Genomic DNA, 18,803 nt, shown 5'->3' with positions numbered 1-18,803 from the left:
AGATCATTAGCAAGGCTGTATGAAAAACAGAGCAGTACGGTGGTTAACCGCGGCCCACCGCTGCCAGCTTATTTGCTTTTGATGAAATTATATTTGCTGGCACTGACGTATGGGGGTGTGCTGGAGCGAGGCGTTTTGATGACTTGAATTATAGTTCAGCACAACCCCGAAAGGGGGGAAAAGTGACAGCGAGCCATACGTTTAATGAAGCAGAGGATTTTTATTGTGCTCATGTTTTGGCACTTGAGATGTCACTAAAAATGAGAAAGGTGTGGGTTGGTATAATTTCCATGGGAACGAGTCCCTATACTGATGAAATCATGCTATTTCCATCCCCTCGCTGTACTCAGTGCCCTCGGCCTGTATTTATAATGCAGGTTGTAACTCGCACAGAACTGACACCTATAAGTAATATAAAGCAGGATTATACTGTATTTGAAAGTAAAAAAGGCTTTGAAATCCATTTTATTAAATGTCATACTGCTGTTTATTACATATGCAGCTTTTGAAGAGACTATGTTCCATTGTGTTAGGTAGATTTGCTCAAGCATCATACCAGCACCAGTTGTTTATTAATAGAGGGCAGTGTACAGTTTTGTATAGTGTAGGAGTAGATCCTGCACACATTTCAACACCAAACTGGAAGCATCCATCCAGTTTTGGAGAAGAAGGATTCTGTTCATATACACTTTCACACAAATCAAGTAACCACAGTAGATGCAAAAGAGTAGAATTACATTGAGTCAAGCCTTATTCAGTGGTACACATGCACAATTGGATTTGCACCACTTAGTTCCACAGTGAAGCTGAAGCAGGTTCATTTGTCACTGTAGAACACATGATGGTGAAAGTCAAAGCTAGAGATCTGCAGCAGTATCTCTGATGAAAGCTTTTACCCCTTAAAAGACTAAACCTATTACATCCTACACCCTCAGAAAATACTGTATCTTTCAGGGTACAATCTGTACCATATTACACTGCAGATACTCTGTTGTTTTACCTTGTATTGGCTCTATGCATCTGGTTTTGACTTCAAGCTTTTTATATAATTTATATAATTATATAATTGTTAAACTCAAGTAGAAATATACTGTTATATGTTCAGCTTGTAATGATAGAAGAACCCTTTTTGGTGCCATATAGGACCCTTTTTCTGAAGGTTCTATATAGAACCGTCTATTGTACCTTCATCAATCTGAAGAACCTTTTCACTAGGCAAAGGGTTCTTTGAGTGTTCATGGTTCTATATAGAACCACTTTCTTTACCAAAGAGCCCTTGAGGGACCATTGTTTTTAAGTGTGTAGCATTACTGACTCAAAAAAACATGCTAAAATATTGTGTCTATGGGCAGCTTCAAGTCTGTAAATCCTGAAAAGTCATTTAAAAGTGTTGGTTCGAATGTTGTCAATGTGGAAGTTTGTCAATGAACAGGCTCAAAAGTGCAAAATGAACATTCACTGATGAAGATTATAATAGTAGAAAACTGACCACGTACATCCTCAGAAGACGCGTCCTTTGGTCTGACCAAGTTTTGACGGAGTTCTCTTTGAATGCTCTTTCACCATGCTCACTAACGTCAGATTCATCCATTTGTAAGGAATCTTAAGTAAAACCATCATTGTGCAAAATATTCTTACACAAGTAGCATACAATTACACATTACCACCACAGAGGTCTCAAAGTCCCACAATCTTATATAGAGTTGCTTTAAAAGAGTTATGAAAATGTGCAAATATGCCCTTTGCTGGGAAAATGAGTGCAGTGTACCTTTAAAACTCATAAGGTGCTCAGTTGGACCTTAGGTATCATGCTATACCTGAGAGTGCATTTGTTTATACTTTGGAGGACTAAAATCTGTCTGGACAGTACCTTTTCTCTGATATTATAAAGCTTACTGTTCAGTAACCACACTGAATACCATGCAGTTATAGAGCCAGTGTAATAAAGGTTTGGACCTGTTGGCAGGTCTTGGCCATAATATAGCACAGCATAATTGTCATGAGGATTGCTTTGTTTTGAAAAGTGCTGGGGACAGGGATGAGTGTTTATAATGTAACTAGCTAGCTAAAAGCTCTTGTAAACTCAGTATGTAGGACAATTAATCATGATGTTTGCAAATGAAAATGAATAACATCCCATGTTGATAAGTCATATTTTTCTTAAGAATCTGTTATCAGGTCGAACTCAGCCATTGTACTTGTCTTTTAAGCCAACGGAAAACATAGGATGCTTGGAGAGGAATAGTGAAGAGAGTGCACTGTGGAGGAGCATTGACCATATTCAAAAAACAGTATAAAAACGTATGTATTGTGGTGAATCTTTGCATTTTGGCGATCTGGGAGTCGACTTGTCACCTGAAACTTAATAAATGAAGAGGGCCTTCTCCTTCCTCTAAAGAACCATCGGCTGAAGTTTGGTTTTTCATTTTTCTTTAACCTTCTGCAAGAATGCTTTTCAATCTTTTTGACTGTATTGTCATTTTTGCATTTTTTTTTCTTTGCAAGAATCCTTTGATTTTAATTATCCTTTTTTGCATTAGAGAACAGAATAATTTAGCACTACAACTTAACTTAGAATTAATTGATAGGTAACAACACGTGTTTCATCCACATCGTCCAGGATTCGGGGTAGGAGGGCAAAGCGCTCTGCGTCCCGACAATATCAAGCTGTACTATGGCGCTGTTTCACACCTCTAGTGTATCTCTTACACTGCACTGTTCTCAGCAAGGGAGGAGGTGAAATTTACCACTCGTCCTCTCAGACTGAACCCATCACACACCATCAGCCTGGATGAGTTGAGACAGTGTCAGTGAGTGCCCCCTTGCTTCATAATTAATTATGTACCCGAATAAGGATGTATATTTCATCAGGTCACGTAATATACATGAGGCTTAATAGACTACTCATCTCTGTTAGTGAGATTACACTCTACTATGCATCTCATAAAATGATCACCAGCCCACTTTCTTTCCTCTGATATACACTTACACACACAAACACACACACACACTCTCCCAGTATGAAATGTACTAAAAATACAGATTATGGTCCTGCTTATCTGAGGCCTCAACATTTTTTGCAGCCGTATGGACCATGAACATGTTGGAGTGATGACAGGCAAGAGGCCCAGGCACTTAATAGAGGAACAGTTCCACTAGCTCTTGACATCTTGTCAGAACAGGTGGGCACTGGTCACTTCAGCTTATCAGAAAGCCAGCAGGGCCATATCTAAGGATAGGAAATACATTCTCGGTCGACTTCACCTCAGCAAGGCTGCTCCCTAGTTCAGGGTAGTATACCTGTGTCGCGCTACAATATTGACTTTTAGCTTCAGCAGTGTAAACCCATTGATGTCCATATCTATAGTCATCCAGAAATTAAATGGATCTTTTTTATGTTGTTAGTTTGTTACTGCCCATGTTAAGCATGATTCATCATCGCATACCATTTTATAGACAAAGTTCTTGTTTTTCTGTTGTACTCCATCAAAATCTAATGACTAATGTAATGACTTGTCTGCCTCTAAATTATTCTCTGAGTTTTGATTACATCACCATGCACCAGTGGGCAAAAAATTTAACCAATAATGCCATGTCACATGCCCCTCCCACCACCACCCCACCTCTCAGTCAGCTCAGTGACCTAAAAATCAACACAGTGGTGCAAATGTTCTCAGATCTCAGATCTGAAGATGTTTTTCATCTGGCTACAAAGTGAGTTTTGTCACTTAATTTTAGTGTTGAGTTGAGTCTTGTGGTCACATCGAGTCTTCTTTGAGTGATGCAATAGAAGAACCACTTTAGGTTGCTAGAAGGACCATGCTTGAAAAAGATCTCTGTAAATGTGCTCTTTTGCAGGTATGTAGAAACATCACATAATGTGAAAGTTCTATAGCAATTTAAGGGTAGAACATATACATTATGCAGAGGTTCACTTTTACAAAAATTGTTCACTAAAAAACATCAATGTTCTTGGTTGTGTAAAGAACTCTTTCTAATCTTTTTTTAACTGTAATTTTTTGACAGAACAATAGAAAATTTGATTGTGAATGAACAAGTATGAAAAATACTGTTAGATGTTCATTAAAGGTATAACTTAATGAAACGCCATCACTTTAGACCAGATATAGTGGTTGGACATGAATATATAACAGAAACTTAACTGTAATCTCTAAACTGCTGAATGTTGAATGCAATTCCAAATACAAGAATATTGAGTAAATAGCTTTTTCCTTTTTGAATTTTTGCCTGCTTAATAATACCGTAATGTTGACATTACTGTAACCCAGTCAGAACAAGCATGTCAGGTTTGTAAGACATTTGAAGGGATGGGTTTTATCAGTACCACCCAGCACTACTGCTTCTTAATGGCAAACTTGCAAGAGCATGTTCAGCATTAAGCTTTTCATTTTACTTTCATTTAATCATGAATTTGGGGAACCGGGGATCTGACTAGTGCTACTGTATTTTTAATAGAATTTTGACAAGGACTTCATTTAGACACCCAAAGCTGTAATGGGGTTAGTGGAATGTTATCCGAGGGAACATCCTGTAACTGAAGTTCATGTTAAATGCATGGTTTTTTTTTTATCTAGAGTTGAAATCAATGGCATTTTTCACAAAAATCTGTTGTTTTTGATGTTGTCATGGGCAGCTTTTACTTAATATGTTGAATTGCTATCCAGTGGGTACTGCCAGTACCTCGGTGATAATTACATTTCTGCTGCTATACGTTATCTAAGCTATTCTGCACTTTGGTATTGCTTCAGAATTCATCTAGATTTCTTTTGCAGAGTGTAAACGTTGTGTGTGCTCTGGGCTTTTTTCTGTGTTTACAGCTAGTGATGCAAGGAGCCAGAAGCTGTGAGTATATTTGTTCGTTGCTTCAGCGGAGATTTGCAAAATTGAGCTCCCAATCCAAATTTACAGCGTATGCTGAATGTTCCTGTAAGCGAATCACTTACTAATGCAATCATTTATTGAAATGTATGTGCACAAACATTTATTGAAACCTTTCTACTACTAATGCACTCAGTTCAAGTGCTTTCATCAATATGCCTCTTTGAGTGGCCCTCTATCATCATATTTTTCTATCTCCGTTTGAATCACTGAAACCCATACATCCACCCACACATGCATAAAGGCTCTGTCTCCATATGTCTTATAATTGTGGTATGCGTCGCAGTCTTCTTGCTGCAGTGCCATTAGTTATAAGACAGTGATTATGATGACCAGGCATGCATCACAAGTTTTCCCCAAGCTGTGTATAGGCCCTCCTCATGAGCAGCTAATGGAGGACATTAATGCTGCATCTGTTGCGGTCCAACCAGTTGCCAGCTGATCTCCTTTGTGTCTGTTTCCAGGGCGGCGTCTTAGGCTGCTCCACGACAATTGGTCTTTATGGTCTATAAAGCTGCAAGGCCACTCGCTGGCGGGACAGCGCATATGATTTAAAGCCAAGCTCGTAAAGTCAGCCTCCAGTGCCCCCTCAGTATTAGTCTAATTGAAACGGAAGCGGCAGGATAATAATGCTATAACAACATGGCCCCGCTGCGCTGACACGCCGGTAATAAAGCAGAAATGGGACGGATGGCTGAGGTGGTGGGGCGGCCCCACGCGTGACGCCTCATTGACTCCATGAGGGGAGTGGCCCCCCCTCTTATCGCAGAGATTAGGCAGCTAGCAGGAGTACAGACCCCTCTCCACATGCCCTGGCACTGCCAGTGCAACTGTGAGAGCATACAGTTGCAAGAAGCCTGTACGGTCCTTTACATGCAAGTGCTGTGTTTAATGGAGTGGTTATTCCATGTAGCCTAGTCTGTAATAGTGGATGTACTAAATTCTGATATGTTTTTATTTAGTATGACTTTGACATCAAGTATTTTGCTTAATTCTTTTGGAGACCTCTCTCATGGAAAAGTGTAATTACCCACACTGTGCAGAAGAACATTATATAACATTATTCTCCGTACCCCTTTCCCCGAGTGGATGAATAGGATGATGGTGAGCGCATTGAAAGAGTATTCAAAGACATTCTTATCAAATTTAGGTGAAGGACATGTCTTCCAAGGATGTAAATGAATGATTCAAGATTGTCTTCATATCTTGTCTATCAATATGATATTGATTTTGCTTTTGAGATCTAAACATTGTGTCAGATGAGCCTGTGTGTGTGACATTAGTACATAGACATAAATCTGATATTGTACTGCTTTAAAGTCCCAAGGATTACCATGTAAAGCATTATGGTGTGCTGTGCATCTTCTGATGAACAGAACTTCTAATCTCTAATCACCATCTCATTTGTTTCAATACCTTGCCCTGACTGTGACTGGTCCATATATGACATGGTTGTGAAACTGCAAGGAGTGGAAATGGTCTCCTGTTTCTCCTGCTTTCTCCATCTCTTACCATTTTTTTTCTTAGATTAATGCATTCACTTTGAATGGAAAAAAGATGAAAAAATATAATGAAACACAGTTTAAAAATCTCTGATCAGACATAGCTGAGAACTGTCTGAAAGTGGCCTAAAATGCTGATGAGTACATGTTTGACACCCCAGCATACTACGCCACTAAAGGAAAACTTGGTCCACATATGCAGGCAGTGCTGTAGACCCCACTGTGTCCATGATACATTAAAAACATCATCCAGCTTTTATGTGGTGATATCTTAAAGAAGAAATGGTTCTCTTCACTGCTGGATGTAAATCCAGAGAGTTCTGGCATGGCCAGTTAAAAGAAAGAACAGATGGTCATCAGGCCGACAGAACAGCTAACTTGAAAGCTCAGTTATGCTTGCTAGTTTGGCTTTCACTTGGTTATTAATTTTCTCTCTCTAAGTTTATCTTGACTTGAACACAAGAGATCACAGGGGAACATAGTTTGGTTAAAGCTGTGCTAGAACAGATATGAGTGGTGAGAGCACTGTTTATGTGAACTGGTAGCCAAGATTAGGACCACCCTGTGTACATTGAAAGAGGAAAATTTTGGTTGTTTAGTGGACAGTGGAAGTTATTTACAGGACACACCTTGTACAAGTGTGTTGTGTGCACATAAGAGCAGGATTAACCTACTTAGGAAAAATACATGGATTTAGGTTACCTGAGGCTATAAAGGGCAGTTAAAATTGCAATTGGCAGCTAATGTTAGGGATGGAAAAATGTAATATATATATGTGTGTGTATATATATATATATGTATATATATATATATATATATATGTGTGTGTGTGTGTATATGTATACGTATGTGTATATATATATATATGTGTGTGTGTGTGTGTGTGTGTGTGTGTATATATATCATGTATATATCATGGCTTTCATCAATACTTCTACAACACTGAAGAACCTAGTATTTCATAAAAAGACCAATTGTAAACAGCTTATATCATCTGTGTGTAGTAACTGTATAACTGTATAGTTACAAGTAGCTAATTGAATGTCAGCATCATTGTCATACTATATTATTTTACTTTTATCTTTTTAGCAATTGCTAGTATAATACTATTTCACCAAGACCATGTAAGAACATGCTTTTAAAGGGATGTTAACTTTTTCTGCCCTAGACACCCATCCAGAACCAGATAAGTGTTCCTAGCAGATATTCATTGAAATGCCTACGTGACCTCCATTTACAGAACATGTTAAGTTTTTCACAAGGAGTAAGAGAGAATTTTATAGCTGCCCAGAATTGGACTTCAATGTTAATTTGTTACTTTACAGTTCTGTGCACTGTTTTCACTGTACTAGTAAAGTCTAAATCTCTTACATCAATCTCTAACGTATCATAGGTGTAAATATGCAAAAATCTGAATGATTTCATATTGCATATAAAGAACATCCATAGACTGCACATCTGTGGTCATTAGAAATAAGAATCCTCCATTTTGTCATTAGGATAGGCATTGTTATGCAAGGCTCTGTAACTGTTTTAGGGCCTGTGGTTCTCATTGTGGCTTTTTCTTGAATGCAGAGGAGTAGCACCACTCTTGGCCTCTTCTGCTTGCTACGTGGAGGAACAGAATTGCAGTGATTTATCAAGGCATGGCTTTCGTAGACAGAAATCGCAGGCTCATCAGACTGGAAGCAGAATTGAGTCGACAACAGAAAAAAAGCCAAACAAAAACATTTATTCCCTTTGACAGGGCCTCCCACATTTTCAATGAATGCCAGGGGGATATGGATCAGATCCAAACTGTGATTTTGTATATAGTATAAGAGGTTTTCTAGAACAAATATTCTTATCATGCATAAAGAGCAAATGTAGATGTTAGTAATGTGCTATATGATGCCAGATGTGCAGCTAATGGTGTTTTGTGTTTTACTGATAGGTTGATATCATAGCTTAAAGTTATCTAATAGTTTAACAGGTGTTCTGAGACTGATTCCTGATGCATTTTTAACATTAATGAGATCAGACATTCCCTCCCAAAAAACTTCAATTATGCATGTGTGTGCAGAAAACATATTACGTATGGTAAAAATAAACATTGCCTCTTACAAAGAAACAGTTCTGTTAGCTGGCTTGCTTTTCTTGTTATCTGCTATACTCCAGATAAGAGTATGGTCTACAGGAGTTTGGGGGTGGGTTTTATATGGGGCATAGCCTTATTTGAAGTTGTCCCCAGATGTGAATTCTCTTTACAAGTTTACATTTGGCCCCACAAGACTATGGCCCGATCCTATTTCACCCCTTGCCCCTACCACTTAATGTCTAGGGGTAGGGTGTCCCAATGTTGGTGAGATAGAGAGGTAGGGTGAAGGGTTATGGCTACATGGCTGCACAAGCAACCAAAGAAACCCACATATCTCAGTACTTTCTTGCAATAAAAAGTAACAGTAAACATTGTATTATCTTAGTTTAAAAATTGTTTCAATGTATTATTTTTTTAATAACAAACATAAGTTCAATTTTCTGCTCCTCCTTAAATGGTGCAGCATTTACATTATTAGACAATTACTTATTACATGGGCAATAATATGAAATTGTCTCAACCCTCCTCTTTCAAGGGATGTGATTCCCTAAACTTAAGCCTAGCAGTTGCTTGCTGAACTTTACACTCTTCTGCTGTCACTGCAGACTATCAGGATCACCTACACAGCAGGCTTGTAACATTAGCCTGTTAATGCAGTAATGCTCTTTTTTATGTGAGGGTTTGTCCCATTGTAACGTGGAACGAGGAGGTGGACGAATATGCAGAGATAAGCGAGATTTATTATGAGTAAATCCAAAATCAGGGTTGAGACAGTCCAGGGTCATAGAGCTAACACGGATTGATCGGGGGCAGACATGACATAAACCAGAATCAAACATACAAAGACCAATACAAACACCACCAGAACAACCAACACAAGGGGCAAACCCAGGGCTTAAATACAACAGGGCTGATGAGGGACAGGTGGAAACAATCAGGGGCTGAGTCAGGAAACGAGGGGGCTGGACCAAAACAAACGCACATGGGCTAAACCAAAACACGAACACATGGACAGGACTGGGAGGGGCCAATCGTGACACCCATTTTGTAGAGGAAGAATTCAACCACTAGATCTTGTAACTCAGTTCCAAATGGCAAGGTGACACACGAAAACAAGGGGTAGGGGTAAAAACAAGAAATGGGATTGGACCTTTCCCAGATTGGCAGCTGCAAAACAACAAAATTTTTATGGCACAAGTGTTCCTAGCAGTGATTTGTTAGGATGCCTATGTAACTTTTTAAAACACCTTATGAGTTTGTTTGCAGATGTCCTTATCATACAGTATATGAACAGCAAAGAGACATTAACAAGATAGAGAATAGCTCTGCATTTCCTCCTGTGAGATGCATTTCTTTCTTTGGGGAAGATAATAATAACATTGAGCAGGCACTATAATACCACTCGACACTTTTACCTCTTACTCACCAGGCTGAAATGTAATTGAAGTTTCTGTGTTGGGTGTAATGGTTCATGGCTTTGGAAATTTATAGCTGATAGTGCTCCCATTGCTGTACTTGCTCTCTGTGCTGACAGATGGAGGCTAGTCTGAGGTCATCCCTGAGGACCTGAGTGCGATACACAGCGTAAAATTCACGGATGGCAGGCGCCGTCCATATCTCTGTCCACTTAAAGGATAAGAGGGCTCACAGCAGCCTGAGAGGATGAGAGAGCTAGAGTGTGACAGAGCTGGGCCAGGTCAAAGGTTGGGATTTATCGCCCTATTTAAGCCTGTACATATATTCTAGCCTGAGGCTTCTACCACCAACAAAATCAATGGCAGCTCTCTGTTCTGAATTTCAACAGCTAACAACAAAGCTGGGACAATTACAGTCAGGCTGCAGGAGGAATGAGCTCTAGAAACATCCCAGTTATAAATTGCAAAAAACACTCTCACAGGAGAAGAGAGAAAAAAATCGGTGATGGTGAAGCAATTCTTAGTTAAATGGTCACAGGCGGCGTAGCCTGGATTTGCTGCCCAGCAGGACCAGGAGTCTGTGCTGAGTTTGTTTGGACATTTGCTCATCAAAGCTTTCTCTGTAGGCTCAGGCGTCCTCTGCACAGTGTGCTTAAAGGAATATCTGATCTCTTTCTGTCTTGTACAGTTGATTACCACCGGCAAGAATTTCTACCTGTGCACAGTAAAACAACATATAAAGCCTATGATAACCTATAGTCTCAAAAACCCATTTGAATTCAAATTTGTCCTGTTTTTGCTTTTAGATTATCCATTTGATCATGCTAGATTTAGGCACTTGAAGCTTAGAGGATGATGTAGAGAGCATCAGGGTTTGGAAAAGGCAGCAATGAATGGTCTTTAGTGGCCACTGATGGACAAGGTATTGACTTTCTCTTATATATTCAGAGTTAAGCAGTTTTTGCAAGGCCAAAACTGACTGACTCTGCTTTTCAGAATCGCAATAACCACTTGAGGTATTTTAGATATGCCTGTCGAATGGAATGGAACTGAGGTTGAGGGTGATTTAGTAATTAAAAGTATGAGCGCACATCCATTTATGTATATGCGTAATGCAGTTTGTTTCTTAGAAGCCTCAAGAACTAAATTTTGTGGTATTCTGCTGCTGGCTAGGCAGATGGTCACATGCAAAGGCTCATGGTAGGGTGCGCCCTCCAACAAATGGACTTATGTTGATTAGTGTTTGCTGTTGTCAGTTTAAGTTGTGCATATGTTTGTTGTGGTGTTTTATTTTTTTTAGGGGCAATATATGAGGTGGAGTCACCATCAAGATGTTGGTGACCTCTCCCAAATGTTGGCTGTTGGTGACCTCTCCCAAACTTTGTGCCCCTTTCTGCTGGTATGTTCAATGAAGAGTACTTCTTACAGCGAGTACTTTCTTAGCTAGCGAGAATTGAGTGCATTCTACATTTGCCTTTATTACAGCGTCTATTCTTTTTATGACACTTGTTCTCCAAAGTTAAGTCTTAAAAGATATGAATATTTTCTGCTTCTCTCAATCCAAATAATCCCAAACACATTCAGTGGTATTGAGAACACCAGCATGTTCTGAGAGGTCTACCAGGTCTTGAATGGTTGTTAGTCCCACTTTCTCTGTTAGCTTTCTCTGGTAACTGTCAAATAATAATTATTTGAACTCTAGCTTTGGAAACGTTTTTCCTGTATTTTCCATTGACTATCCCCTCCCTTATACAACACCAATTCCAATGAAGTAGGGACGTTGTGTAAAACATAAATAAAAACAGGATACGCAGAATGTGGCTTGGCATTGTCTTGCTGTAATAAGCAGGGACGTCTCTGACATCCATGATTTCTAAAAATAATCTGAAATGTGGACTCGTCAGACCACAGGACACTTTTCCACTTTGCGTCAGTCCATCTCAGATGAGCTCGGGCCCAGAGAAGCCGGCGGCGTTTCTGGGTGTTGTTGATATGTGGCTTTCACTTTGCATGGCAGAGTTTTAACTTGCACTTGTAGATGGAGCGACGAACTGCGTTCACTGACAATGGTTTTCTGAAGTGTTCCTGAGCCCATGTGGTAATATCCATTACAGAATGATGTTGGTTTTTAATGCTGTGCCGCCTGAAGGATCGAAGGTCACGGGCATTCAGTGTTGCTTTTCTGCCTTGCCGCTTACTTGACGAGATTTCTCCAGATTCTCTTAATCTTTTGATGATATTATGGACTGTAGATGATGAAATCCCTAAATTCCTATTTTGTCTTTGTAGTGTATTCAATTGAATATAGGTTGAAAAGATTTGCAAATCATTGTATTCTGTTTTTATTTACGTTTTACACAACGTCCCAACTTCATTGGAATTGGGGTTGTAAATGGAGTATCATTTATCTAATCCTATACCTTATACAAATGACTCACTTGCACTCAATAGCTGTTTGGACTGGAAATTAAATAAATGAAATGCAGTCTCTGACTTTTGCATCTGAAGAACCATTTCACCATGCAGAGAACCATTTAAGCATGCAAATGGAGTGTTGATGGTTCTATACAGAATCATTGTCTTTACTAATGAACCTTTTAAGAACCATATATTTTTTTAAGTGTAGACTCTAATCTAAGCTTCATAGTAATATGTGAATCAGATACTCTACTGTATTTCTGCTGCTTCTTTATTCAGTCCAGAAACACCTGCTCACTGCTGTTTAGTTTTCCATTAACTACAATATATTGCTTGGTTTTAGGTATAGTTCCCATGTGCTATGATCCTTATGGCCAGGGTGAGAGTGTTTCACAGACAGGCAAAGTGAGGGTCTACTTTATTGCAACCATTAGGGACAATGTAAGTCTAATCCATCATCTTAGGAGACTAATGATTGCCTGCATGCATCCCAGCAGGCCCAGACTGTCAGGGGAGAGCGATACAGACACTGCTCAGCGTTTCGGCCTATTTGTCTTCACGGGAATGCCTGTTCACAGCCAGAGAGGGGGGGGGTCACATTCTGACTGCTGGGCTAGAGGACAGGAAGAGGGGAATCGCATCAGTGATAGACCCTCAGAGACAGTGTTGGACTGAGAAAGACGGAGGGAGGTCTAATGTGGTGGAATATTAAGTCAACCGGAGTCAGGTGGGAGTTTGCTAACTGTAAAAAAAATCTTAAGGCTTTTGCCAACTTTTATGGGCTACACTTACAGCCTAGTTCGTAATTAGGACACGTTCACAAGGACATTTTAGTATTAACTATAAACTAATATTACGGTGTCTTATTATTGATTTCAGTGAGAAAAATGCATTTGCAAACAACATAACAATGCACAAAAATCATGCTCCTCTTTTCGTTGAAAAAATCACACTTTTGATGGAACATGCTCACACTCAGCACAATCTCGCTTTCACTTTACTTACTTTTGGTAATATTAGTGTTGACATAATGTTTTGTTTATGTAGAAATTATCACCACGTTTGCATCAAATAAACCCTTTTTTCATTGTAATATTTGTTTAGAAACATTTTAGCCTAGCATTGTTTGCTAAAAACATCACTAACGTTCTCTCTGATGTCTCCCCTGCAGCGTTCGTGTTGAGCTGTAACTTCCCTGAGCGGCCGGCCTATGGGGATGTATCTGTGAGCAGTCTGCATGCAAGAGGAGAAGCATATTTCTACTGCTTTACTGGCTACCAGCTGCAGGGCCTGTCCACTCTCACCTGCCGAAATGCCAGCACTCCTTTCTGGAGTGGAAAAGAGCCCCAGTGTGTGGGTGAGTGAGATGCATGACTGTCAGCCTTGCATTAATTGGTGAATGAGATTTAGCAATAAATACATGAATTTGTACTTTTTTGGGACTCATGCAGTATCATTCTTTTGCAGAGCTATACTGCCACAAAGTCTCTGCCGTTTTAGGACGACAGTTTTAGGACTTTTTTGTAAGCTTTTGTCACTTAGTGTTTTGAAAGTAGTGTAATACTTTAATGTCGAACAGTGCTCATAAGGCTACATGGCAACTACACAAGCTTGTCATGACAAATGACATAAACCATTTATAAAGGCATATTGCGTGATGTAATCTGAATTTCTGTTTATCTTTGTTATCTTTGGATTACATGTCCTTGTAAAGTCATATAATTAAATGAAAACAAGAGAGAGGTTATTTCAGCAAGACCTTTCCAACAAGAATTTAACTTAACACAAGGTAAACACAGAAACTGCGCTGTGTTGTGAAACAGACTGGTGACTCTCACTAGGTGTCATTTAGTCTAATGAACATTGCTCTACAGTAAAGTGCTACCACAGGCATTTATATTTCAAAGTGGTAACAGCTACAGGCCAGTATTTTGTTATTTTCTAGGGTTAGTCAAGCTACTTGTTGTGCCCTTCTCCAATATTTTGCAACATATACTTCCACCCTAAAACTATTAGCCAGGAACATATGGCCTAATTATAACAGCTTACACACTGCAAATGGAGGTACACTGTATGTCCAAAAGTATTTGAACACCTACACATTACGCTTACAGGGTCTAGTAAAATTCATGAATGGCAGGTGTCTATAGCTTTAATTAAATCCACAGGACTTAATAGTGGCCCTTCTTTTGCAGCTTTCACTCTTCTGGGAAGCTTTATACAAGATTCTGGAGTGTATCAGTGGAAATGTTTGCCCATTTATCTCAAAGAGCATCCTAAAAGTGCACAATGGGGTTGAGGTCAGGGCTCTGTGTGGGCCAGTCAGGTTCCATCTGATACTTGGCTAAGGCTTGCATGCAGGTGCTCAGCCAAGGAAATCCATGCCATGAAGCTCTGGGTGTTCATTTTTTCTGCTGATGGCAATGGCAGAGGAAGCTTGGAACTCTGCAGTGATTGAGTCAGCAGAGTGTTGGTGACTTTTATGTAATATGTCCTTCAATATCTACGATCCCCCTCTGTCATGTTGTGGTCTGACACTTGGTGGCTGAGTTGCTGTGGTTCAGAAACACTTCCTAGTTTCAATAGCACTCACAGTTGATCGTGGTTTATCTAGGAGGAAAGAAATTTTGCAAATTGACTTGTTGCAACAGTATTATAGTACTTACCTACTTACTTATATATATATATACTTATTATAGTACCACGCTCAAATTCAGTGAGCTCTTTAGAACCTCCAATTCTTTCACAAATGTTTGTAAAGGCAGATTGCATGGCTAGTATTGAAGGCATATCCTGCCAGAAAGGAAATGAAAATGAAAACAATAAAATGTAAATGCAAACCTCTTTTTGCCATTTCTTTTTCCAGACATCTGCACAAATATCCTGGCAAAATTGAAAATGAAATGAAATGCCTTAATTTGCAATTTCATTTTTCACATGAGCACAAGCCGTTTGTGACAAAAATAAAAATAAATTGAAAACACCTATTTGTCATTTCATTTTAGTCGTTATTCTGTTTTTTCACGGCCAAATTTAAAATAAAAAAGCTAACAGACAAAAAACACAAACTTCACTTTGGCTTTTCTTCATGAAACACAGAATACGTGTCAAAACGCAAAGTTTACTTTCTTATTTCTTTTTCGTGGCGATCGGCTGCAAATCTGACTAAATTAAAATGAAAATGCAAAATGAATAAATCAGCAGCAAAGTCACAGTTCGTGATTCCGTTTTCTTCGTGGATGCGCTTTAACTGTCAGAAGGAAAACGAACATCAGCGTCACCTGCTGGAGATTCACTTTTCATTTTCCAGTTTTTGATTTCTTATTCCACTTTTTCTTTTTCTAACTGACCAACATACAAATATATTTGTTAGTTAGCACTAGGTGAATCTACGGGGTACATTTCAGGACATCCTCAGCCGTCTGCATCAGAATCGCCATTATTCCTCAAGATAAAAGACTTCGAGTCTCCAGAAAAAACACCGTCATGATCTGGTGAAACTCAACATCAGACCAAACGGCCTCAGAGAAAAGGTATCAGACCAAACACGAGCCTGATCGAGCATAGACTGGTTCGTATGACTTAAACTATGGTGTATCTCGATATAAATGCCAGTGTATCATTTTCACAGTTTTTACTGAGGCTGTTTGGTCTGATACCTTTTCTCTGGGGCCATTTGGTCTGATACCTTCTCTCTGGGGCCATTTGGTCACTAGATCTGAGACATGTGTTTTTCCTTGGACGGCTGGGGCTGTCCTAAAATGTATCCCATAGCCCCACCTAGTGCTAATTAACATATATTTGCATGTTGTTCAGATAGAAAAAGAAAATTAAAAGTGGAAAATGAAAAGTGAATCTCCAGCAGGTGACGCTGATGTTCATTTTCATTTTCCTTTTCATTCTGACAGTTAAAGCGCGTCCACGAAGAAAACGGAATCATGAACTGTCACTTTGCTGCTGATTTATTCATTTTGCATTTTAATTTTGTCAGATTTGCAGCCAATCGCTATGAAAAAGATTTTAGTTTTGACACTTACAAATGAAGAGATTTGGAATTGGGAATTCCAATGTTTGGAAAAAGAAATGGCAAAAAGAGGTTTGCATTTACATTTTATTGTTTTCATTTTCATTTCCTTTTTGGCAGGATTTGCCTCCCATAGGCTAGGTGCTTGATTTTATACATCTATAGTAATGGGACTGAATGAAACATTTGAATTCAATGATTAAGAGGTCTGTCCCAATACTTTTGTCCATATAGTGTATCTCAACTTATGAACTTAAGAAATAGCTGCATTGTAACCCAGTCTGCAGCTGTGTAAATTCTAACATCTATAATAATCCCTAGAGATGCAAAATGCGCTTAGTTCCCCACTTTTCAAATGCGCTTATTTCCACTACTATGGAGCAATCTTAGAAGTGCTCAGTGGCAATTATACATTCTCTTTTTGCCTCTCTTGGAAACACCCACAAGCCCTCGCTCATTTCATTCAGTTACAAAAGGCTCTCCGTGCCCTGGCAGTTCCCTCAGCACCAAACAGCACACATAGCAGTGTGTGTAAATATTTTCTCCGCTCAGGTGTAATTTAACTTGATTGGAGAACAACTCCCCATGCTCCTGCTCCCTCCTCCTCGAGAGTTAATTGGAGTTTGATCATTGATTTGGGCTGTAATGGTATTAACCGCTGTGCGTGTGCTAGCAGGTGGTGAATATTAACAACTGGCCAACCCTCAAGGCGCTGCAGCGTGACAGACAAGCAATGCGATCTTCACTGCATGAATAAGAACTTTTTTGAGAGAAAAAGAAAGAACCCCAGAGCATTGGAGACTTTTCCTTTTGCATAACAAACACAGCGGCATCTTCGATTCGGAGCCAGGCTGCTGCCCTCCCTAAAGGAGGCCTGTTTTGATGAAGGATCTCGTTTACTTGTTTAGAGGTGCGGCATCAGTGGCATGAAAAGTGAGGATGCAGCATTCCCCCTCAGCAGAGACTGAGACTTCTCATTTTTAGCATTGATTAGAACGAAGGAGCCCAAATGTGGCATTTAAGGAGCGCATTGTAGCCCTGCTGAGTACGGCCAGAGCCTGGCCGGCAAGCCTAAGGCTGATTACTGACCAGACGTGGGCAGGCTACCAGAGATTACAGCTCTGGTTTAATTTTGCTCTGCCTGCCTGGTTAACCTTCACCTGATTGGCCCCTGTGCTCCCCCTGCCCAACAACAATTCTTTTGCTTTTCCTTTCCTTTTACATGTACAACTTACAAGGAGTCTACATTTGTTTTTGTTATTTTATGGGTATTATAAGCCCCTTTTTTGTTATACATTTTCTCTCACAGATTTGCTTGTTTTATTCACTATATTATACAGTCCTGTGCAGCCACCCTTCATTTATTTAGTTTCCAGTCAATACGGCCATTAAGTTTAAAGTTTTCAGGAGATATTTCTGAGCCCATCCTTTCTGCCCATCCTTCCACTGTGAGAAGACAACTCAACACTAGTTGAAGTTGTCTGAAGGATGTGTAGCTGTTAAGAACCCCTTGCACATATTAAATATGGAATAAACTGATATTAAATTTAGTTGCTCAGGTTTCTGTGTAATTGTCTGTTAAATGCTTCCTGCACACTGAAAATGCACTTGTATTAATGGCTGGTTTACTTGGAAATGAAATAAATGAAGGGGAGTCTCTGACTTTTGCACAGCACTGTTATCATCCATCCATCCATTATCTTCCGCTTCTCCGGGGTTCTGTTCTGTTTGGGTCACAGGGGCAGCATCCTAAGCAATGAAGCCCAGATCTCCCTTTCCCCAGCCACTTCCACCAGCTCTCCAAGGGGGATTCCGAGGCGCTCCCAGGCCAGCTGGGCGATATAGTCATGCCAGCGTGTCCTGGGTCTTCCCCGGGGTCTCCTCTCAGGTGGACTTGCCTGTGACACCTCCCGAGGGAGGCGTCCAGGAGGCATCCTAACCAGATGCCCGAACCACCTCAGCTGGCTCCTCTCGACGTGAAGAAGCAGCGGCTCTACTCCGAGTCCCTCCCGGATGACTGAACTTCTCACCCTATCTCTAAGGGAGAGTCCAGACACCCTGCGGAGGAAACTCATTTCGGCCGATTGTATTCGCAATCTTACCCAAAGCTCATGACCATAGGTGAGGGTGGGAACGTAGATCGACTGGTAAATCGAGAGCCTTGCCTTATGGCTCAGCTCTTTCTTTACCACAACAGACCGGTAAAGAGCCCGCATCACTGCTGACCCAGCACCAATCCGCCTGTAAATCTCCCGCTCCCTTGTACCATCACTTGTGAACAAGACCCCGAGATACTTGAACTCCTCCACTTGAGGCAAGAGCCTATCCCCAACCCAGAGATGGCTCTCCACCCTTTTCCGCCTGAGAACCATGGTCTCGGATTTAGAGGTACTCATTCTCATCCCGGCCGCTTCAAACTCGGCTGTAAACCGATCCAGCGAAAGCTGAAGTTCGCGGCCTGATGTCCC

General features: G+C 40.2%; 1 protein-coding gene across 2 annotated transcripts in view; it reads left to right on the top strand.

Annotated features, from left to right (window-relative positions):
• The window catches only part of sez6b (seizure related 6 homolog b), a 281,236-nt gene that overhangs the window by 209,977 nt on the left and 52,456 nt on the right, over nucleotides 1-18,803 (top strand). For both annotated transcript variants that reach the window (XM_017694856.2, XM_017694855.2), the window contains exon 5: nucleotides 13,483-13,668. In XM_017694856.2, the coding sequence (XP_017550345.1) occupies nucleotides 13,483-13,668 (186 nt within the window). The remainder of the gene's footprint in view (nucleotides 1-13,482; nucleotides 13,669-18,803) is intronic.

Source organism: Pygocentrus nattereri, chromosome 17, assembly GCF_015220715.1.
Source record: "Pygocentrus nattereri isolate fPygNat1 chromosome 17, fPygNat1.pri, whole genome shotgun sequence".
Classification (NCBI taxonomy): Eukaryota; Metazoa; Chordata; class Actinopteri; order Characiformes; family Serrasalmidae; genus Pygocentrus; species Pygocentrus nattereri.
Note: the sequence above shows the minus strand (reverse complement) of the source record. Positions and strands in the feature narration are given on the sequence as shown.